General features: G+C 42.7%; 1 protein-coding gene across 1 annotated transcript in view; it reads left to right on the forward strand.

Moving 5' to 3' along the window:
- Nucleotides 1-683: 683 nt before the first annotated feature.
- LOC127646875 (copper-transporting ATPase 2-like) overlaps nucleotides 684-23,985 on the forward strand; it is a 36,274-nt gene continuing 12,972 nt past the window's right edge. Inside the window, exons 1-8 of the mRNA XM_052130811.1 lie at nucleotides 684-1,012; nucleotides 6,166-7,057; nucleotides 10,062-10,289; nucleotides 10,472-10,635; nucleotides 12,329-12,490; nucleotides 18,909-18,988; nucleotides 19,558-19,741; nucleotides 22,091-22,324. Coding sequence (XP_051986771.1) covers nucleotides 833-1,012; nucleotides 6,166-7,057; nucleotides 10,062-10,289; nucleotides 10,472-10,635; nucleotides 12,329-12,490; nucleotides 18,909-18,988; nucleotides 19,558-19,741; nucleotides 22,091-22,324 — 2,124 coding nt within the window. The 5' untranslated portion in view covers nucleotides 684-832. The remainder of the gene's footprint in view (nucleotides 1,013-6,165; nucleotides 7,058-10,061; nucleotides 10,290-10,471; nucleotides 10,636-12,328; nucleotides 12,491-18,908; nucleotides 18,989-19,557; nucleotides 19,742-22,090; nucleotides 22,325-23,985) is intronic.

Here is a 23,985-nt window from a genome sequence, read left to right on the forward strand (position 1 = left end):
GGGGACATTTGGTCCACACAAAGTGATAAATACACTCTCTCTCTCTCTCACACACACACACACACACACACACACACACACACACACACACACACACACACACACACACACACACACACACACATGTTGTGTTTCCATGTTTTATGGGGACTTTCCATAGACATAATGGTTTTTATACTGTACAAACTTTATATTCTATCACCTAACACAACCCCTAAACCTAACACTCACAGAAAACTTTCTGCATTTTTACATTTTCAAAAAACATAATTTAGTATGATTTATAAGCTGTTTTCCTCATGGGGACCGACAAAATGTCCCCCACAAGGTCAAAAATTTCGGGTTTTACTATCCTTACAAAGTGATACACGCTCACACAGAGAGAGAGAGAGAGAGAGAGAGAGAGAGAGAGAGAGAGAGAGAGAGAGAGAGAGAGAGAGAGAGAGAGAGAGAGAGAGAGAGAGAGAGAGAGAGAGAGAGAGAAGTCATACAGTTGTGTCGTGTGCTTTGCACCGAACTGATCTTTGTTTTAGTTGAGCACTGTGCACTCGGTTATCTCATTCGGTTCAGTCATTAACAGAAAATGTGACGTGCAAAAGTTTGACAGGTGGTGACGAGTGCAAAATCCAGAGTGGCAGATAAGGAACAGTGATGATACGCGGAGCTGAGCGCAAAACCTGCAGATATTTAAATGCGCTCGGACCGTCACGCCATAGAACAACCTGTTCATCGACAGCCAACACAAAAGCAGAGATTTGCAGCTAAACAGCGACTGTATTATTAGTTTAGAAATTACATTTCAGCCTTAAGTCTAGTGTAGGACACCGATACAATGAATAAACTCAGTCCGGTCAGTAACCTTGTCAAGTTTATCTCGAAGTCGTCTGATAATGGGACAGCGAACGGGAAACAGATGTGCATGGACGACTGCAGACCTCTTTGTCGCTGCGGGTCGGATCCTTGCATTTGTGGTTTCTCACAAAACAGCAAAGACGGACTCAAGGAAAATAAGGTTAGTCACATTGATTGATAAAGATGGAACAGATAGTATGGTACAGTAGCCATACATTTAATTAAGAAAACATTTTGCCTTATAACAATTTTAAAAGATAGAAACTTACTTAAATTCTTGTTTAATTCTTGTTCAATGATCTTAAATGCGTTATTTGAAAATCTAGATATAGTTAATGTTAAACAAATACAACACTGGCTGGGTTTCCCGAAGCACTAAGTAGAAGCGAGCAACGTTCGCAGCACTTAATTAGTAGGCCTATTGAATCTCAACGGGGGTTTCCCAAACGCATAATATCTAGCAGTTAACGAGAGCTTTGAACCGATCTTATGTCCATTAAGTGCAACTTAAACATATCTTTCTGGCATCTTTTCCAGTTTATCAAAGACAATGGGACTTTTAATAAATATTATTAATATATTTTGATCATAGGAAAGCCATTGTAATCTATTCCAGAGGATAAATATGTGTTGAAAAAATCGCTTTGAAATCAATAATCAGTCTCCGCAGTCTGCGCATGCGACGTGATAGGTCGTAATACAGACATGTAATACAGTAGAAGACAACATGCTCTTAGACAGATTATTTAAGAAGACATATGTGAGTAATGTGACCACGCAGTTTAAAACTTAAATAAGTATGCCTTAATAAATAATTAAAATATGATTAACAGAGGAGATGTAATGTTTGATGTGTTTGTTCGTTTATTTCATGTCTTTTGTTTTGAAAGTTTATTTTCTGTTTCATGTCATGTGGTTCCCTAGTCATGTGATTCCTATTTCCCTCCATGTTCATGTCTTGTTTTCATTAGGTTAGGTCAGTGGTTCTCAACCTTTTTTGAACAAACGCCCCCCTGACCTCTTCATGATTCTCTTAACGCCCCCAAAAATAAAAAAAAACGATTTAGAATGTATTTAGAAAAAATGTATTTAGAAATTCAAACAAATTCAGGCTCACACACAAATTTTTTTAAGATGAACCAATCACGTGAACAACAACGTAACTAACCTAAATGGCCAATGAAAAAGCAGTGGTCGTTCACGCACTCAATTAGGCAATATATACTAGGCTTCAAATTTGAATAGCCTACAAACGGTCATTTGATTTCAAATGACGAACAAAGATGACAACAGCTCGGCCACCTGAACTGAACCGAAGAAAAAACGACGTCAAAAACAGCCACTTTTTTTTTTAATTAATTACGGTCATTAGTGTGAGCCCTGAGCACTAATTATGCGCCTAATTATGTATTCCGCGTTATGTACAGAAAAAGCCGGTGAAAGCGCGCCTCTATTTTGCGCTGAAAATTCTCCGCCACTTAAAAGCATGTGTAACTTAGGAAGCGGCTCTCCTGGCATATCCTCCTGGTGAAGTGGCAGCAGTAATCCGAGCAAGACGAAGACATAGGATAAGGAGAAGAGCTGAAAAGATTTTTGCGCAGGCCGCCTGTTGAGTACCTCTGAGTAGCGCCCCCCTCTCTGCTGCCTCGTTCACACCGCCCCCCAACACTGTCCAAACGCCCCCTAGGGGGCGGTACCGCCCCCGTTGAGAAACGCTGGGTTAGGTATTATGTGTTTAGTAACTTTGTCATGCCATGTCAAGTCAAAGTTTATGTCAATTCAAGTTTAAGTCAAGTCTAGCTAAATTCAAGTTTATGTTTATGTTTCACATTCATAGTTAGGTTTTTTTTGGGATATCAATTTTGTTAAATAAATTGCACATGGATTCTTCACTCCATCGTCATCGTCTTCATCATCATCATCATTGCCAGTGACATCGTTACAGGAGATTAGAGCGAGAGTGTGCAATAAGAGATTCCCTCTCTCTCTCTTATCCTCCTCCTCTTCTTTCTTCCTCCAATGGCTGGTACAAATAAGCTTGGCTATAGTCTATTTACAAGGCAGTAACAAACTGCATGATGCATAATGGCAGTTGATCTATTTATATTTAGACAGGTCTATGAGTAGCATAGTCATTTTAGTCTTGTTCTGTGTGTATTTGTTCAGTTTCCAGACAAAGGAACAAAACTATAGGCTACGTGAGAGCCCTATATGATTCACATAGCGTACATTCACGTTACATGCATTTATTGCATCACTTTCATTATTCTCTATGACTGAGCATCAATACATCTGAAACTCTGTCTTACTAAAGCCATAATTATTTCTTTAAATAAATTCTGTAATAGTTAGGTAATACATTTTGGCGCCTCGACAAGGTTACAAACAACTTCCATGTCTGTCAGTATTTCCACCCAGGGACAGACTGGGACTTTTTGAGCACACCAAACCTGGTCCGCAACACACCACAACATAACCAGCCTGATCTCACATTTTTCTTTAGCCAAAATCAGTATACGTTGAATGACTTTGAAAACTCCAGAGGCTAAAGCAATCCATTTTTATTCAAGAGAGTTTGCCAGAGGCCAGTTATAAAAATTATTGTTTTCAGCTGAACAGGGTGTAAAACAGTGAAGAGAAATGCTTATTTTATTTATTCTACCCCCAACCAAAATCCTTAATCATTGGTAGAGACAAAATGCAATGTTAGGGACAAAAATGCAACCTCTTTATCATGCTTGTTATTGTTTATACAAACGTGATTACTTGTTTAATTGAGTATTACTTCCTCATTTGACTGGGCATTGAACTGTGGTCTCCCATGCAACTGATGCAATGCTCTACCCAGGGCTGGACTGGTAATCTGGCATACAGGCATTTTCCCGGTGGGCTGATGCACTTTGGGGCCGATCAGGGGCGGACTGGTCATCGGGAGAACCGAGCGGGCCGGTGGAGCAAAATGTGCTGAATGAGCCGCTGCGTTATGCATAATGGACAACAAAACTGCACCACGATATGAAGAAAAGGATAGCGAACCCCCCACCCCCACCACTCAACATGTTTTGGGCCAGTTACCATGTAAAATCCTAGGACGATTTATCTTCCCTGTCCAGCTCTGGGGCTACCAGTCGAGCCACGAGGGAAAGTAATTGTTTTGAGCCATTCCAAATATAACTTCATAGTTAATGACATTGCGTAACATTTTATGTAAACTACCCACATAGTTATGTGTAAACGTTTATTTAAATAATCTATGAAAACAAAGTTAGCCAGAATATGTACATATATAAATATAAAATATAATTTTCATTTTTAGAAGACAAACTCCTGGACATACTAGCTAAAGTGCACCTTTGGACCAGACAACTCACGTAAAGAAGCACTTATGTTCAACTTTATAACGAGCGATCTACGTGCTGGTTTGGGAAACAGGCATTACTACATTGTAAAATAACGTGCAATGTTTGTTAAGATGATCGATAAAGCTTAAGTTGCAACGTTATCGGGAAACCCAGCCCTTATTGGATAGTGTTACTATTTTAATAACAGAACAATAAAGAATTTGCCACAATCAAATGAAAGGTTGAATGGCCCAAATTGACTCGGAAGATGAACAGCATTCAAGCTTGGCATGAACAGAATGAATTTGAATAGAAAATGCGCAATGCCTATGTATTATACTTATATACAGTATACTGTAGTGGCCCCAAAAATGGGCTCCCACTTAAGCCACACTTAAAATGTCTGAATTTCAGTGCAATTTGATTACAAAATATATAAACAACTTTCTTGAGAAAATAAGTGATGCTAGACCTTCACTTTTTGCAAAAAAGTTGGATTTATTTTTTACAATTAATGGTGTTTTTAGTGACCAAAGTCAGTTCCAGTCAAGTTTACTCAGCTGTCCTAGAAGTACACATCTTTTTAATTTTCTAGAAAATAATCACCACTTGGTTTGATATTTTGTTATATAATGCAATAACATTCATTAATTTGTGTTCTGAACAACTATTTAGCTACTGAAAAACTGGTTGTCCCAGTCTTGTGAAATTCTGGCCACAAAGAAACTATAGTCGGAGTACATTTTCTTTTTTTTTTCTTTTTTTTTTGCAACACAAGAAGTGCTTCATGTCCAATTGTTACCATCTGTGCCACAAAGATCCAAAACATGTTCTGTGTTTTTTATAAAATACATCCTAAATTCTGGTAATTTATGTTATTTAGTACTTTAAAACTAAAGGTATAGCTCACCCAAAAATGAAATCCTCTCATCATTTACTCATCCTCATGCATCCCAGATGTGTGACTTTCTTTCTTCTGCTGAACACAATGATTTAAAGAAGAATATCTCAGCTCTGTAGGTCCATACAATGCAAGTGAATGGACTAGACCTTTAAGCTAAAGAAAATCGCATTAAAAGCCATAATCCATAATACTCCAGTGATTTAATCAGTCTTCTGATGCGATCCAGTTGTTTTTGAGTGAGAACAGACCAAAATATGTAACCTTTTTCACATGTACATTTTGACAGCAGTCTCCTTGTTGATCATGATTTCAAAGCTGATTTACACTTCCTATAGTGTAATCGAGCTTGCAATCATGATCAAGCCTAGAGACTGCAATTAAAACATTTACAGCGAATAAGAAGTTACATTTTAATCTGTTCTCACCCAAAACTAACTGGATCGATTCACAAGACATTGTTTAAATCACTGAAGTCTTATGGAGTACTTTTGGGCTGACTTTATTTCCTTTCTGGAACTTTTGGAGTTCTGGTCACCATTTGCTTGCATTGCATTGTCCTAAAGAGCTGAGATATTCTTCTAAAAATATTTGTTTTTGTTCCGCAGAAGAAAGAAAGTCTTAAACATCTGTGATGGCATGAGGTTGAGTAAATGCTGAGAGAATTACAATTTCTGGGTGAACTATCCTTTTAACCACTAATGTAAAGTTAACGGCAAATAAACATGCTACTCTGGTCCAATGTGATCAGCTCTCACATTGTAATAGGGCACTAATAGAGCAAGAGAAAATTTCAAGTCTTGTGACAGTTCAGACCTCAGCACTAATCTGTTCTTTGATGCTCTAAAATGGGAAAGGTTTGTACTAATGCTTTTGTGTCAAGTGCTCGTGGAGCCTCAGATTTCGAGCAGATTTCTTTGGTTCAGTTGGGTGCACATTCTTCAAAGAGTTTTAACAAAATGGCTTGTCGTTCGTTACCCATGGTACAATGATTCTCTGCAAATGGAATGAAATTACACTTTACAACTGGTTTAATCTAAGGTTAATCTAAATTTTCTTCTGTTTGTTTAGAAGAATAAAGGTCCACATGAGGCCTGGACCCCTCAGCAACATGCTTTTGATAATCTTGGTTTTGAGCCAGGGGGCCCCAATGAATTGAAGACCAGTTTGGGTCACCTCGCCCGGGTTCAGATGGAAGAGATGGTGATGGAGGAGAGTGAGGTGAAGATCAGGGTGCAAGGAATGACCTGTCAGACATGTGTCCAGTCTGTTGAAGAACGGCTTAGAACTCTTCAAGGGGTTCTAAGTGTCCAGGTGTCTTTGAGCAATAAAGAAACCTCTGTGAGGTTTCACCCTGCAAAGGTAACACATGAGGTTTTGAGAAGACACATAGAGGACATGGGGTTTGATGCCTCAATTCTGGTATTGCCTACTCAACTACAACCTGCTGCAACTGGGATTCGTGCTGCACCCATCTCCGCTGATTGGTCTGAGGTGACTTTAGGTGTAGAAGGGATGCGTTGTGGGTCTTGTGTCAAGAACATAACTGAGACCTTGTCAGGAATATTAGGTGTCAACTCTGTATTTGTGTCATTGGAAAAAGGAAGTGTGGACCTTAGATTTGACCCATCTCAGTTAACCTTGGAGACAGTTAAAGGTTTGTTGGAGGAGATTCCACCTGGGAATTTTAGGGTTTCCATACCTGGTTGGAACTCAGAATCCAGATCGAATTCTTTGGTCAGGATTTCATCACAACGCGTCACCATCGAAATAGAAGGGATGACATGCATCTCTTGTGTTCAAGCCATAGAGGAAATGGTGTCCCAGAGAGCTGGGGTACGTTCCATAAAGGTTTACTTACAGGAAAAGAAGGGAATTGTAACATTTGACTCCAGCTTGACTTGTCCAGAAGAACTGAAGGCAGCAATCGAGGACATGGGATTTGAAGCGTGGATAGAACCAGGTAGGCCAATTAAATACACAAATACAAAAACGAAAAACCTGTATCTTGTGTGGTGAATATACATTTATTTCTCACTGGGGCTAAATGTAATTGAAACTCATAAATACATTCACCCCAAAACACAAGGGAAAAAAAAAAAAAAAAAAAATGAGCATAAAAATAATTTTGTCTAGTATTAGGACCCATAGAATTATTAGCATTGTGACTATATTCAGGACAATTAAGCACATTTTACCACCTAGTTGTCATTAATGTAATGCGTTTGTTATTGTCTTTCATTAGGCTACAATAAACAATACTGTTTAGCATTTTTGTTTTATTAAAATCAATTTTAAAAATGAATACTTTATTATTAGCTACTAGCTACTTTCAAGTGGATCTTTTTTAAAAATTGCCCTAAATTTATTAGTGTTTGTGTGAATGTGTAGTTCCCTATCTGTCACTCACTCAACATTGTGTCAATGTAGTGACACTAGGGGTCGCTCTTGGAAGCCCCAAACACCTCTGATCTCTGAGAAAAGGCCAATGGGAATTGGCGAGTGGAATTTGCATGCCACTCCCCCGGACATACGGGTATAAAAGGAGCTGGCTCGCAACCACTCATTCAGATTTGTTCTTCGGAGCCGAGTGGTGTCCAGCAGCGAGTTCCTCTACCGTTCCATTCATCTCATTGAGAAGCGTATGCTGTTGGATATATATACAGCATTTCAGCAGCTTTCTCCCCCTCTTTGCAATTGATGCAGTGTATGCCCCTGGGTATACAGCTGGAAGAGTATATATTCTTGCAGAAAAAGAGTATATTTCCTAAAAGAGTGCGCAGTGACGGACATTGTCTTTAAAAAGATGCCTTTCCGTCTGTGTGTAGTTCCTGGATACCCTATCTCTCTGCCTCTGATGGCCACGAGTGCTGCCTCACGTGTCTGGACCGTAGTCACATTTAGGCAGCGTTCGTGGATGGTTCGTGTTCTCACTGCGAGAACATGACTATGGCAACATTGCGGTCATGGTTTCCCTTCCTTTGTGTGTAAGCCACTCCAGCCGCACCCTGCCCCGGACCCGACGCTGGGTCTGTTAGCTCTGGGGGCGATTTGGGGACCCCAATGGGACTGGTTCTGCTGGGCAATCCCCCATGGACCTCCCATTCCCCAGCACACTCAAATCCCTAGGATGAGACAGGAAGCTCACCACAGGGTGAGTTTAATGTCTGTTTCGGAGCTCGTGAGCAGGAAGAGCTCTCAAACACACCATCGTAGAGCAGGTTGGTGCTGTCGGACACTGAGGACTCGACTGGGCATCCACCGTCGGGTGTGGCCACCCAGTCTGAGGCTGACGCAGAGCTTAATACCATGCTTGCCCGGGCTGCCGCTAGTGTTGGGCTGGAGTGGAACCATCCACCCTGCCCTGAGCCCTCGCGGCTTGATGATTGGTTCCTGGGTTTGGAGCGCCGCTCACGGCCGCACCCTGCCCCAGTCCCATTCTTCCCGGAGGTGCACAAAGAACTCACAAAGTTGTGGAGGGCACCTTTTACTGACCTGAATTCTGGGTTCATTCGCTCTCACTAACCTCGACAGTGGTGCGTCAAGGTTATTTTGTTCCAATTGTTTGACACCTGTAGACTTGAAAGACGCATACTTTCTGCTCTCTCCTCCCATTCGGCCTGTCCCTGTCGCCTTGCGTCTTCACTAAAGTCGCGGAGGCAGCCCATGCCCCATTAAGGGAAGTGGGCATTCACAACCTCAATTATCTTGACAATTGGCTGGTTCTAGCACACATCGCGTGGCCATCACGCCGATCTGCCGCCACTTCTTCAGCCCTTGGACAGACTTTGCATTTCTGCGGGCAGGGAATCCCTTGCAGCAAGTGTCCAGACACGATCTCTCAGGCCAGGGCTCCCTCTATGAGGCAGCTATAGGCCTTGAAGTGGCGCCTGTTCGCAAATTAGTGTTCTTCCTGAGGCAAAGACCCCAGAGATGTGCAGTTAGTTCAGTGCTTTCCTTCCTGCAGGAGAGGCTGGAGGGGTGGCTATCCCCCTCCACCTTGATGGTGTATGTGGCCGCTATAGTGGCGCACCCCGATGCGGTGGATGGGAAGTCCCTGGGGAAGCGCGACCTGATCATCAGTTTCCTGAGAGGCGTCAGGAGGCTGAATCCTCCTAGGCTATGCCTCTTTCACTTGTGGGATCTCTCCGTGAGCCGCCTTGTCCGGCTCCTCGGTGTAAAACCTGAATGAGGGGTTGCGAGCCAGCTCCTTTTATACCCGTATGTCCAGGGGAGTGGCATGCAAATTCCCACTGGCCTTTTCTCAAAGAAGATTTTGGGGCTCCCATGAGTGATCCCTAGTGTCACTACATCGACACAATGTCTCGTTCTCTCCTTCAGGGAACAGAGGTTACAACAGTAACCGAGACTATCATTTCCCATGTTTAAAACAATTGATAGGGATTAAAAAATTGGCAATCTAAAACCTTATCTTTCATTTCTTCTAATACATAGTAGATATCATGAAACTAGCTAAATCTGTATCTAGACAGTTGTTTCATCTCAGCCAGTAAGGTATGTTCAGTACAATGGTTTCCTTGATTACTACACAGGTTGCCATTCTAGAGTAACATGAAGTGTTCTTGAATGACTCAAATCCAGACGTAGCAAAGCAGGAGAGTTTGAGTCTAATCGGATTAAAGAGGCTTTAAGCTGGCTGCTCTCTCTCTCTCTCTCTCTCTCTCTCTCTCTCTCTCTCTCTCTCTCTCCTCCCTCTTCTTAACGTTCATAGCTCAACTTATTAACTGTGGTCCCTAAACATGAAGTCATGTTTAAATGTATCTTGTATTAAACTATGATAATTAACTTACTTGATTGCAATCATAAAAATATTTAAATATTGTGCATCCGTGTTCTGTATACAAGCATAAAATCTTTCACCTTTGTACAAGAATCACAGCAATGTCAAGATTAAAGTAGATTTTGTTGTTTTCCAAAATGTGTAATTTTTGTTGTCTCTTCCAAAGACTCTGCCATTTGTGAAGGTTCATCAAGCATTCAGAGGTCTAGTGGTTTGAAACACCTGCCCCCAAAAAGCTGTATCCAGACATCTAGGTCTTCACCAAGTTTCATCAACAAAGACAACCCCAGTGGTTCTGAGGAAAGAGAGACACAGAAAATTTTTGTTCAGGTGACAGGGATGACCTGTGCATCCTGTGTGGCCAACATTGAGAGAAACCTGTTGAAACATGAAGGTTGAAATGTCATTATCATTTCTTTTTACTGTAGTTATGTGTTAGGAACTTTTTTATTTTAAAAATAGTACTTTTTAGTTTTTTACATAGTCTAAATATGTTTAAGGCAGAACATTAGATTCAGTGATTTGATTTTCTGTGTGTTTGTGAACTGGTGTACTGATTTATTTTTTATTTTTTAGGTATTAAATCAGTATTGGTTGCCCTGATGGCTGGTAAGGCAGAGGTGAGATATGATCGAGAGCTTTTGGACCCAGCTCGGATTGTCCAGCTAATCTCTGCTCTGGGGTTTGGCGCTTCAGTGATGGAGCTGAACACATTCTTGGATGGCGTCCTGGATCTCTCTGTAAGTGTCTAGGGGCATATGTTCATGTGGCTGATTCTGTAACTATGGGGCACTTTATAACCTGTTTTTTAATTCTTCAAAATAAAAAAGAAATGGTTTTGAATAAAAATTTTCAAATGTTCTTCTTATAAAATAACTTTGTATTGACAGGTTGTTTAATAAACAAAAAGAAAACTTTTTAAACATAATAATAATAATAGTCAGCGTCAGAAAATGTTCTTGCACATAAAAACTAGGCTAAATTAACACATCTCCATCCATTCAGAGGCACTGAGCACAGACATTCATCATTACCACTGCACATTGTCGTTACGATGACATGCATGTCTTTATAATGACATGCTGTGGTATTAAAATGTATGAGCTTTTTGTGAAACAGCTGTTGATATAGCTGCTGAGGACTAGCTACCACTGTTGGTGGGAACTATATTATCATTGTAATACTTTGTCCAAACAATAGATGACTTATAGATGAATTTGAAAGAATTGTGTTGTGATAATGGTAATATAATAATGATAATATAATACCTTGAAATACTTACCTTGACATTTTCAAAGTTGTATTCTACAACTTTATTACCCAGTGATTTTAGTATTTGTGGGGTAATTACCTAAAACTGGCGAGATGTAGGCCTATGTTTCGTTCACAAATCACAAAAAAAACGATTTTTCCAGGTAGTTCAGTTTACTTAATTAAAACAAACTAAAGCAATGCAATTCTAGAACATTTTATCACAACTTGATTCCAGTGCTTTATATTGAATGAAATTTGTAAGATTACTTTATCCATTTGAGTTGGGACTGCATAATACATTTTGTAGCATTGAGGAAACTGGGCAGGGGATTTCCATTGCCCACCATGCTTTGCACAGGACTGGATGGGGTAAACAAACGTTGAAATGAAGTGTAATTTATATATTTATTTATTAAAAAATATTTAGTTAATATTTAATGTTTAAATTGGTATTTAAAAAGAGTGTCTGTTAGGCTGGAGTTCTGGGGGTTACCATTGTGGTGAAGATTGGTGCTTGTGCTTATGTTGAGGATGAACTTTCACACTGAAGTAATGTTTGATTTAAGATCTATATAAGCAGTTGCTATCAAATTGACAGTGTATTAGTTTCACTGTTCTTACACTTACTCACATGGCATGTATTAATAATGATTAATAAACCAAATTAAATTAGAGAATTCATTAAATTAAACATTATTAAATTGAGTTTGATTAACCTAATGAAGTTTAGTTGAAACTACTATAGAACATTGGTTTGAACCTATTTAACTATATTATGTTGGCTCAATGAAAATGACTTAATCTGAATGATTTAAATTAAATTGCTTGTAAAAACTTTCTCAATTCCTATTAAGTATGGGTAATGACTTCATCATAGAACATTATTTATTAAACTACTTTACAGTACTATTTAAACTGTATAAAAGAAAAAGGACACATTTTTCACCTTTTTGAACTAAAATTTCTGCATGACAAGCCTGGATTCATACAATATGTTTGAATGAAAAGTGAATAAGCTTTGCTTTGTTCTCTTTTTTATATATAAACCAGCAGGAACAGAGATGAACAAGAAATTCTTATGAAGGGCTAATATAAAATTCAACAAAAGAATGGTTTGATGTATGTATTTTAAAGGCCTTATTTCAATGTATTTCAGTCTTGATGTTGATATTTCATCAGGTCACTGGTATGACATGTGCTTCCTGTGTCCATAACATCGAAAGCAAACTTTTGAGGACAAAGGGAATTTTGGAAGCCTCTGTTGCCTTGGCAACAAACAAAGCTCATGTGAAGTTTAACCCTGATTTGGTGGGCTCTCGAGACATTGTCAGAATTATTGAGGTAAAGAACTGCATTATTGAAGAAAAAGAGGAGAAAGATGTGTTGTAGTATGGTTCTCTTACGAGAGGTTCTCTCGTATTGCGTAAGCTAGCTTACGCTATGGGAAAGATTCATCTTTTCTGAGATATTGAAGCCAAAAAATTATCCTTAATTTTGTATCATTTGTCAACGCAGTGCAGCAACTGCAGACCTTGAGCGGGCTAGCTAGCGAGCTCATTGGTTGCTCTGCGGCAACTGCTGCAGCCTATAGACGAACTTGGGCGAACTCGCGTCCAATGAGAGGCGTCCGCGCGCTTACTGCATGAAAGCCCGCCAAAATGGGCGTGGCTAGAGTGCATATAAGCGTAGTTCGTAGGCTGGAACCCTGATTTTCATCTCTTCAGCGAAGCTCTTCGCATCTCTGAACTGGAAGCCGCGTCGCCGTTCGAGGGGCATCTAGCAAGCTTGGACAGCGCTCGAAGAAGCCGGCCGTCTCCGCCACCTTCAGCCATCCAGCGAGCTACGCCATCCGGTGACGTATCCTTTTTTAGAGCAAGCTAGTTCTTAACGAACTTCACAAAAGAGTAACGAGCATCTTTTTTAAGATGCCTCGCACCACTTGCACTTCATGCCGCGCCCCTCTCAGCGCTGGAGACCGCCACATCATCTGCACTCTCTGCCTGGGACTGGGGCATGCAGAGCTCGCCCTCGCTGAAGGCGGATGCGACCTCTGCGAGGAGCTTCCGATGTCGACCCTGCGGGCTCGACTCGAAGCACTCAGAACCGAAGCCGCCGCGCCGCCTTCCGTTCCGCCGCGCAGGAAAAAGTGCCGCTCCCAAAGGCTGCCAGAACCGGTGATAGAAGCGACTGCCTCGCCGGAGCCTCTCCCTCGAGCATCGCTCTCACCCTCCCCGCCCCCCGGGACGCGCAGTTGCCGCCCAGCGGCCGCACTGAGGCCATCTCGGAGGACGAGGCGGAGGATAAGGGCTGTTCCATCATGGCTTCGGACAGCGAGGAGTGGTCAGGCTCCCACGCCTACTCCTCGGCCCAGGAATCCAGCAGGACCCGCGCCAGAGTCGAAGGGGAACTAACACGCCTCCCCACACAGGTCGTCGACCGCGCAACAAGTGGTCACCGCCCCCTGAGCAGGCTCCCAACAGACTCGACGGCTGCTTTCTTCAGAGCCGTCGCCGCGCAACACCCGCGGCCCGGGCCGCTCCCTTCCTGCCGGAACTCCACACTGAGCTTGCAAAGTCGTGGAACGCGCCTTTCTCGGCCAGGATCCGTTCCCACGTCTCCACCCCTCTCGCTTCGGTGGACGGCGCCACTGAGAAGGGCTACTCCTCCATCCCCCCGGTCGAGGATTTGGTAGCAGCACACCTTTGCCCGCCCTCCGCGAGATGGCGGTCTAAGCCAGTGCTCCCGTCTAAGGCCTGCAGAGCGACTTCCGCCTATGTTGGCCGCGCCTATTCCGCCGCCGGCCAAGCCATATCTGCTCTGCACTCCATGGCCGTCTTACAGATCCTCCAAGCGGACCTTCTTCGGGAGTGGGATGAGAAAGGCAGGCACCCAGAGGCTGTTACAGATCTAAGAAGCGCGACGGACCTCGCCCTTCGCGCCACCAAAGCTGCAGCCCAAACTCTAGGGAAGTGCATGGCCTTGCTGACTGTGACCAAGAAACACCTGTGGCTAACGCTAGCCGACATGGGAGAAGCAGAGCGCTCCACGTTCCTCAACGCACCGCTCTCTCCGACCGGTCTCTTCGGCTCCGCGGTGAGTGGCATTGTTGACCGCTTTTCAGAAGTCCAGAAAGCCACCCAAGCCATGAACCTCTTCCTGCCGCGTCGCGCTAAGCTCCTCTGCAGGCCGCCCACGTGACCAGCCTCCTGCACGAGCCTCTTCACAGCGCCCAGCTCAACAAAGTCAGACTTCTCAGCGTCGACAGGGCGGCCGCCCTCGATCGCGCTCAGATAGCCGCCGCAGATCGCCGCCCCCGCGGGCCTCGGTCTAAGGTTGCGCTGAAACCTGAGCAACCGAAGTCCTCCTAGCCTTGTTGAAAAAACGACGGCTCAGTCCGCGCCGGCCGGACCACCGTCAAAGCTTCGCCCCTGTCAGTCCCCTCTCTCAGGCTACTACAGTGGTGGATTCAGCAGCCAACAAGCCGGTGATACTGCCCGCTTGCCTGCACTCAAACGCCGTTTTCACGGCGACCCAAAGAAATCTTGTAAAAAGCAAACATGCCTTATGTGTAGAAAATGTGCCCACAATCCAGTGTTCACCCCTACACACAAGCATTACACTTCCCGTGTTCCTATCAGAGCCCACTCACATAAAGCGGACACAGCCCGCTCGAGTGTTAGAGTCAATAAACGCGCCCACAAATCCGTGCGCGCGCCCCTTCTCTGGCCGCTCTGTCACATGACCAGCCTTATGTGTAGAAAATGTGCCCACAATCCAGTGTTCACCTCTACAAACAAGCATTACACTTCCCGTGTCCCGATCAGAGCCCACTCACATAATGCGGACACAGCCCGCTCGAGTGTTAGAGTCAATTAACGCGCTCACGAATATGTGCGCGTGCCCATTCTCTGCCCGCTCTGTCACACGGCCAGCAAACACTTCTCTGTATGTAAGTCCCGTGCCCGTGACTATGCTCGCGCATCACTTAACAGATGTGACTCTTTCCCCATTCACCTCAATCGGGAAGTCACTCACAGAACAGCCTGTCCCTGCTGTCTGCGAGCAGTCATGCATAAGCACAGTAAGCGCGCTCACACATTCTGTTCAGCGCGCTGTGTGCAGCAATCAGGGCGATTTGGCCATTCACCCTCTAGCGTTACGCTTCAAAGCGTGGGAAGCTATCCCAGGGATATCCAAATGGGTGTTAAGCACAATAAAACAGGGCTATTTGCTACAGTTCGATCGCCGCCCTCCCCGCTTCAGAGCGCGGCTCGAAACTATTGTGAACACGGAAGCAGCCTGCATGCTTTGTTCAGAAATAGCAAATCTTCTGTGCAAAATGGCCATAGAGAAAGTGCCGCCTTCGCTGAGCGAGTCGGGGTTTTACAGCCGTTATTTTCTTGTTCCCAAGAAAGACGGCGGCCTCAGACCAATATTAGATCTCAAGGGTTTGAACAAGGTGCTTGCAAAAAGACTGTTCAAAATGCTTACAATCAGGAAACTCCTCGCGCATACGCGCCAGGGGACTGGTTTATCTCTCTCGATCTGAAAGATGCCTACTTTCAGATTCAGATAAATCCCGTCACAGGCCATTCTTGAGATTTCGCCTTCGACGGCCAGGTTTATCAATACACCGTCCTTCCGTTCGGCCTGTCTTTAGCACCCCGTACTTTCACGAAGTGCATGGATGCGGCGCTCGCACCCCTGCGGAGTCAGGGCTTGCGAATTCTGAACTATTTGGACGACTGGCTGATTATGGCACAGTCACATACGGAGCTTCTGTCTCACAGAACAGTTCTCCTCAGCCATCTGAACAGTTTGGGTCTTGCAGTCAATTGGACCAAGAGCTCACTACAGCCCAGTCAGGCAATTTCCTTCCTTGGAATAGAACTAGACTCCGTGGCAATGACGGCTCGCTTATCTACACAGCGCGCGCCGTGTTCAGCGACTAGCCGCGTCCTTTCAGATGAACAGCCTCACGCCTCTGAAAAAATTTCAGAGAGTGCTAGGTTACATGGCCTCAGCCGCAGCAGTACTTCAGCTGGGTTTACTGCGCATGCGCCCGCTTCAGCATTGGCTAAACACCCGCGCGTCTCGCCAGGCTTGGGCCACGGGCCGCCAGCCGATCAAGGTGACTCAGACCTGTATTTCAGCTCTGCAGCCCTGGACAGTGGCCGAATGGTATCAGCGGGGAGTGACGATGGGAGCTGTATCTCGCCGAAAAGTCACCTCGACAGACGCGTCCAACACGGGTTGGGGCGCGGTCTGCGAGGGCTCTCCGGTTTTTGGCCTATGGTCAGTTCAGGAAAAGCTCCTTCACATAAATTGTCTGGAAATGATAGCGGTCGAGTACGCGCTTGTGCGCTTTCTCCCGGTCATTCAGGGTCACCACGTCCTGGTCCGTTCGGACAACAGATCTGTGGTATCCTACCTAAACCGTCAGGGCGGTGTCAGATCCAGGAACCTCTTCCATCTTCCGCACGTGCCAGGCCACCTGAACGACGGCCCAGACAGACTGTCCAGAGACAATATTCCTCCAGGGGAATGGTCCCTGCAAGCTCAAACAGTCCAGAAGTTATGGCGCATATTCGGCAGAGCAGAGATAGACCTCTTTGCGTCAGAAGAGAACTCTCACTGCCCAATATTTTTCTCGAAAAGCGAGGACGCGCTGGCCCAGGACTGGCCCAACCGCCCGCTTTACGCCTTCCCTCCCGTCTCGCTATTGCCACAGGTAATGCAGAGGATCAGGGAAACGCGTCACTCGGTGCTCCTCATAGCCCCGCGTTGGGAGAATCAGACATGGTTCCTGGAGCTTACGCAGCTGTCACTGACAGCGCCGTGGCCCATCCCAGTGAGAGCAGATCTCCTCTCTCAAGCTTGCGGCACGATCTGGCATCCCCACCCAGAGCGCTGGGCGCTGCATGCGTGGGTGATCAACGACTACCCGTCCCTCTGCCAGAAGGGGTAATAAACACCATCATACACGCTAGAGCCCCTTCCACGAGAAGACTCTATGCGTCAAAATGGTCTGTGTTTTCAAAATGGTGCACCGACAGAGACCTGGACCCACGGACATGTGGGGTGTCGTTGCTGCTCGTGTTTTTACAAGAGCTGCTGGATAAGGGCAGATCCCCATCCACGCTCAAAGTGTATGTGGCGGCCGTCACGGCGTTCGCCGAACCCCTGCACGGCCAGTCACTGGGAAAAAATGAGCTGGTCATCCGCTTCCTCAAGGGAGCTAGAAGGATGAACCCCCCGCGCCCCCCATCGGTTCCTATCTGGGATCTTTCTATAGTTCTCGAAACTATGAAAGCCCCCCCTTTCGAACCGCTTCAATCCGTGGATTTGAAATACCTTTCACTCAAAACCGTTTTTCTGACTGCCCTGTCATCAGTCAAACGTGTGGGAGACCTTCACGCGCTGTCTGTCAGCGCTACGTGTCTTGAGTTCGGACCAAGTGACTCCAAGGTCATTTTAAAGCCTAGACACGGCTATGTTCCCAAGGTGATCAGTACTCCTTTCAGAGCACAGGTCATTTCCCTATTGGCGCTGCCAGCATCCGATAGCGAACGCGACGCCAATCTCCTTTGCCCAGTCAGAGCACTGAGATTGTATACTGCGCGCTCCGCCTCTTTCAGACGCTCTGAGCAGCTTTTCGTTTCGTTCAGAGGGCGCACCAAAGGTCTCGCCGCCTCGAAACAGACACTGTCTAGATGGATAGTGGACGCTATTGCTGCCGCATACGCGTCAAAAGACCTGCCATGCCCGTTGGGCATTAGGGCTCACTCCACTAGAGGCATGGCCTCATCGTGGGCATGGTCCAGCGGGATTTCCATTCACAACATATGTGTGGCAACGGGCTGGGCTTCCCCCTCCACCTTTGTCAGATTTTACAATCTGGAAGTGCCCGCCATGCAGGCAAAACTACTAGTTGTTTAATACGCTACAGCTCCCCTGGTGAGCTGCACTGATGGGACTCATTCCACACAGACCGGCACCGCCGCTCTGTCGTTCCCTTCCCACTATGTGCTTATGTATTACACACACACTGGCCCGCACTCTTGCCGGCCAAATATTATTTCCCCACTCACAAGGGCTCCCCCGGGTCCCCCCACCCCCGGGGCTCATGCAGTGGATGCTTGGCGCGCACGCCGTTGACAATGGGTTCCCGTAGCGTAAGCTAGCTTACGCAATACGAGAGAACCTCTCGTAAGAGAACGAATCGGTTACCTAACGTAACCTCGGTTCTCTCTAGATGAGGGAACGTGTATTGCGTAGCCGGCCGTGCTCGCGCCACGAGCGACTTTCGCTTCATTCAATGAAAACCAGGGTTCCAGCCTATGAACTACGCTTATATGCACTCTAGCCACGCCCATTTTGGCGGGCTTTGATGCAGTAAGCGTGCGGACGCCTCTCATTGGACGCGAGTTCGCCCAAGTTCATCTATAGGCTGCAGCAGTTGCCGCAGAACAACCAATGAGCTTGCTAGCTAGCCCGCTCAAGGTCTGCAGTTGCTGAACTGCGTTGACAAATGATACAAAATTAAGGATAATTTTTTGGCTTCAATATCTCAGAAAAGATGAATCTTTCCCGTAGCGTAAGCTAGCTTACGCAATACTCGTTCCCTCATCTAGAGAGAACCGAGGTTACGTTAGGTAACCGATTCGTTTTAATGTTACAGTTATTTTTTTGTTGTTATTCTTTTCCACACTTTCTCTTATCTCTTTTTTGGTCATTCCCTTTCTCTCTGTGTAAATAGGGCTTGGGTTTTGGAGTGTCTTTGATAAAGAATGAGGGATTTGGGAAGAACACTTTAGACCATCATGAGGAGATTCGGCAGCAAGTATCTTTTATAGTTTATTTGAATTCTCTCTTTCTTTTTGGTTTGTGTGAATATGTACTTAGCTATAGTTTTGAGACAAAATTGCCCCCAAAATTGAGGTAAATCTGATAAAATCTCCCTTTGTGCTCATTTGGGATGTCCGCAATTGAAAAATAGATTCATAAATAGAGCAAATACTTTGTTTTTATTATAGAAAAGAATAAAGTATTCCTATAGGGGTAAGGACAGGGTGTGCATTAAGGTTATTCTACAGCAGTTATATTCAGTTTTATATAAAAACAATAGTCTATGCTGCCTTGCTAATGTAGTAACTACACTTTTTCATCAAAACTGTGTTCACCAAAATTGGGTCTCTTATATGATGATCTGTCCTGTGACAGACAGGTATGGCTCAGCTATGCTCAGATTCAGAGAAAATAGAGTGTGCAATTTGCAGTAACTTTATTTGTTATTGTTGTCATAGTTACTGTGTTTTGACTTTGTAGGGAAGTATGGTATGTCCACTTTTAGATAGCTAATTCAATGTGACTGCATGTAACAGTGTAAAATGTACCTATGCTTACAGATGGAAGCACTCATTTCTGTTCAGTCTGGTGTTTGGAATCCCAGTAATGGGTCTAATGATCTACATGATGGTGATGGACAGTCAACACAAGGAACACGGTGGTTCCATGCCTGTAGACCAAAACATCCTACCTGGTCTCTCTACACTTAACTTGGCCTTCTTCCTGCTTTGCACACCAGTTCAGGTACCTCCATGGCACCTGTCATTTGATTTAAAGGCGAAGTGTCTGATTTCTGTTTTACTCAATGAAATTTCAAAAACAATGATTATTTCATGCAGGTTTCCCCAACACCCAATTAAAAAAAAACCATCCTAATAGCTTAACCCTCCTTTTCCTTTAAATTGACCCCAAACATTTTGAAATAAGATTAATTACACAAATTAAAAATGCTATTTGCTTTTATGTCATACCTACTGATTGTGTCACTTCTGACCAGTCTTTTTAGACAAAGTATTAGGATAAAACATGTCGTTTAATATTTATGTTTATCTTATATTTATAATGACATGCCGGTTTGCATAGAAAAAAATTTGTAATTCCAGCAAAATCTCAATTGTGTTCACAAACAATACGTTGTGCTGTTTGAAGGCTCAGTTTTTGGCATTAATATATTAAGCAATATATTTTTAGTAGATCAGTCAGAATTAACGTGTATGCATGCAATTCATTTCAAACATTTATTGCATTAATTATTCTTATTCACGATTAAAGCATTTATCGTTAATACAGCATAAACACTGGTGTGAAAAGTGGAACCTTTGTTATGTGGCATTCTTTGGGCGGAAATGTCTTAACACACTAAAGTTAACTGTTATGCTCTCTCCTATGATAGAATCGCAGAGGTTGTTAACTCATTAAGTAAAATAATCTTTGACATCGCTTCCCTGTCAGTGATAAAATGATGGAGAAAGGATCTCTTAGCACTATTTAATGTACAAAACAAGCACAGATGTAACTTAAGTGTTTTTCAGCCTATGTATGCATGAATGCAGCTTCACGATTGCTGTAACAAAGTGGATATCCACAGTATCCTGGCAGATTAATATTGTGGAGGATGAGTTTAAGAGATTTAATGTCCATGCAACCTATGTGGGAACTAGTTCTTTCAATTAGTCAAACTCTCGATTAGACTTTGGGAAACGTTTGATATGACTTGAAATTGTGATATTTTAGTGCATTTGTATGTTTATATTGTGGAAGGCTTTGTTTGGAAATTGTTAATAAAGCATTATATTGCTACAAATGGATTTGTTTTCTTCCTAAAAATGGAAATAAATAAATTTTGACAAAAAAGAAGTATATATAGTGCCAAATTTCTGCGATTAATCACGATTAACTAAAAAAATTATGCGATTAATCACAATTAAAAATTGGATTGACTGAAAGCAGTCATTTTTAGTTTTGTAAGACAAGGAAAATTAAACCATGTATCTCTTGGAAGATTATGTAATTTATTATGTTTGGGGTCAATTTGACCCCAGTCAAAATGAACAGGTTTTACATATTTATTTGCAAAAAACACCACAGATCCTCAACAAGAAATATTAAACAATAAACCAGTGATACTAATGTTAATTGATGCCCAATGTTCAGTCCTCCTCTGTGCACATAATGTACAGATTTTGTACAGTTTGTAAATATATGTTTTTGCATCTGTAAAAGCTTTCTTCACAATTGGGAAAAACTATAATAAAAAGCTTTAATAATGATAATGATAGTTAAATACAATTGAAAACCTCTCCCTTTCCAATCAACGTGATCATACGGGAAGTCAAAATGTTGTTCCCAAATATTCCAGAACCCTGATATCACCCCCATTCTGCCGAGTGACTGTCAAGCGCCATCCCTCATCAGATATCTTTGCGTCAATTCAAACATGTATACCTTTTTCTGTGGCACTATTGAGAATGTGTTGCAAACACAAATTCAGAATAGTACCTTGCACAATGTTTACAATGTACAGACCATTTGTAAAATGATGTTGATTGCATCTAAAAGTGATGCTTTTTCATTCATGGTTGTAAGAAAAAAAGAGTAATGTGTTTAGAAACACATTATTATGTTGTTGTTGTTTTTTTTGTTTTTGTTTTTACAAATACTAGTTTTCTTCCTTTATTTTAGGGAAATCTGTTGATATAAAGCATCCAAAATTAGTCAAAAATAGTTTTTTAGAGGCTTGAAACACTGAAAGGGGACCAAAATATCATAAAAGCTCTCTGATAGAGAAAAACTCATGTTAGGGAATAAACGTATGGGATACTTTTGTAATAAATTGACATTATCATGGCAGAGAGTCAGCAAGAAATTGTAAAACAGCCTACCATAAAATAGGTTGGGATCTAAAAGGACCCCAAACATCACAAATGTGTTCAGGGATTTTGAAAACTCTGAAACATGTGAAGTATATATTTATGTATTCTTCTAATAAATGTTGGAAAAAGTCAGAAAGGTTTAAGTTTTTCTTTTTTTTTTTTTGCATATTTTTAAAAGAAAAAAGCATCTCTCTTTTATTTAATTCTCTTTCTCATTCAGTTTCTAGGTGGCCGTTACTTTTACATTCAAGCGTACCGTTCGCTAAGACATGGTGTAGCCAACATGGACGTCCTCATCGTCTTGGCAACCACCATCGCATATGTATATTCCTGCATAGTGCTGATCGTTGCCATGATTGAAGGAGCTAAACAGAGCCCGCTCACATTTTTTGATACACCTCCGATGCTTTTTGTGTTCATCGCTCTGGGACGCTGGCTGGAGCATGTAGCTAAGGTAAAGAAACATCAAATAACTCTCTGAAAAGTACTTAAAAGTGAAATTTGCAATGTCTGTGCCAGTAGTACCACAAAACATAAGTGCACTGTTTTAGATCAGGTTTCCTGATCACTTTCTCCATTTGCCATTGGTTGGACATAAAGATAGTCCCACCCCGAACTTGCTCAGTCAGACGCTAAAACAACCAGAGCAAAGTTTTAATGGCACCACAGAGTCATATTGTATGCTCTTTTTAAAGTAATTAAACTTCGAGTGGCAAACTTATGGTTGATTCTGGATATTAAGTTAAATAGGTGAAAAGTATTGTATCATCGAAAAAGTAACAAACATCTGCTTCTCAGAGGGCAGTCAAATGTCTTAATGGTGAAAATATTACACCCCCTGTGAGACAGTACAAACCTGAGTTAGGAGTCTTTAGTTTACCTGAAAAAAACATGGGTTCTTTTTCCATGAGTGCACACATGGGTGCTATGTGCTTGGACAATTTTCATGAGAGAGCTAATTCTAAGTGTAATTTCCGTGCCAGTGCAAGTGGGCGTGGGTGGGGGTGGGGGTGTTTGCGCTATCTGTGGGTGAATGCGAGCAAACTTTGCGTGTATTGAATGTTAATTAAGTGGCACAAAGTTTTCTATTTTCCTGTGAAATAGGTAATTACATTAAGGCGTTTAAAAAACATGCCTGTTTTCAGCGCAAAATCTAAACTCAGTTCCTGTATTTGTAGTTTGGAGATTTCAAAAGCAGGTGGTAATTAAGTTCTTGCCCAAACTCTGAAAATAAAGTGGGACACCAAATTATGCCCCTGACAATCACTGTTGTAGCCATTTTATAAAAACAAAATGCATTGGATTTGTGTTAAATTATCTAAATTATTATTATTATTATTATGTTTTTATTTACAATTGTATTTATGATCTAATTTGTATTGGTATTTTTCCACTTGTTGTAGTAGAGTGATTTTTAAGTCTCTGCAAAAATGTAAAATTTTTAATTTGGAATTTTCTTTTACATTTTCGTTAATTTTATTATATTTTCATTTAGTTTCAAATGTAATTTGAATATAAAAATTATTTGGGTTTAATTATTTATTTTTTGATAAATTATAAAAAATTGTCAAAATCGACGATCGATTTACTCTACCAACTTCTTATGAATGTGCAATCTTTGTTTATATCGCTGGTGCTTGACAGGGTATGGACCATATAATAAGACAAATATGGGGCCAGAGAAGATCCTCCAAATTAAATTGCACTTGACCCAGCCCAGTAGCACTTTGCATCACAATATCGCCAAACCCACTTGCGCCTAGACTTAGCACATGCTTACACGAAAATACCAAAACTTCATGGCCATGCCCATTGACTTTGCGTGTATGACTTATGGCATAGCACTGAGTTTAGCGATAATACTCTTAGCCCCTTATCTTTAATTTGAAGTAATTTAAATCTGAGGAAATTGGTTAAGCTTTTGTCTGGTCATCCTTTCCATATCCAGATTTCAATATGCACTTATCTTGATATTGTCAATACAGACTTTAAATAACTGAAATAATCAAGCTGATTTATAGCTGATTTCTATACCGTATAACAGTATGTGGCATGGGGGGCGTGGTCGTGTGTCGGTCTGCAGGAGAGAGAGAAAGCGGTAAGGCTTGTCACCTG

Source organism: Xyrauchen texanus, chromosome 7 (assembly GCF_025860055.1).
Source record: "Xyrauchen texanus isolate HMW12.3.18 chromosome 7, RBS_HiC_50CHRs, whole genome shotgun sequence".
NCBI classification, from domain to species: Eukaryota; Metazoa; Chordata; class Actinopteri; order Cypriniformes; family Catostomidae; genus Xyrauchen; species Xyrauchen texanus.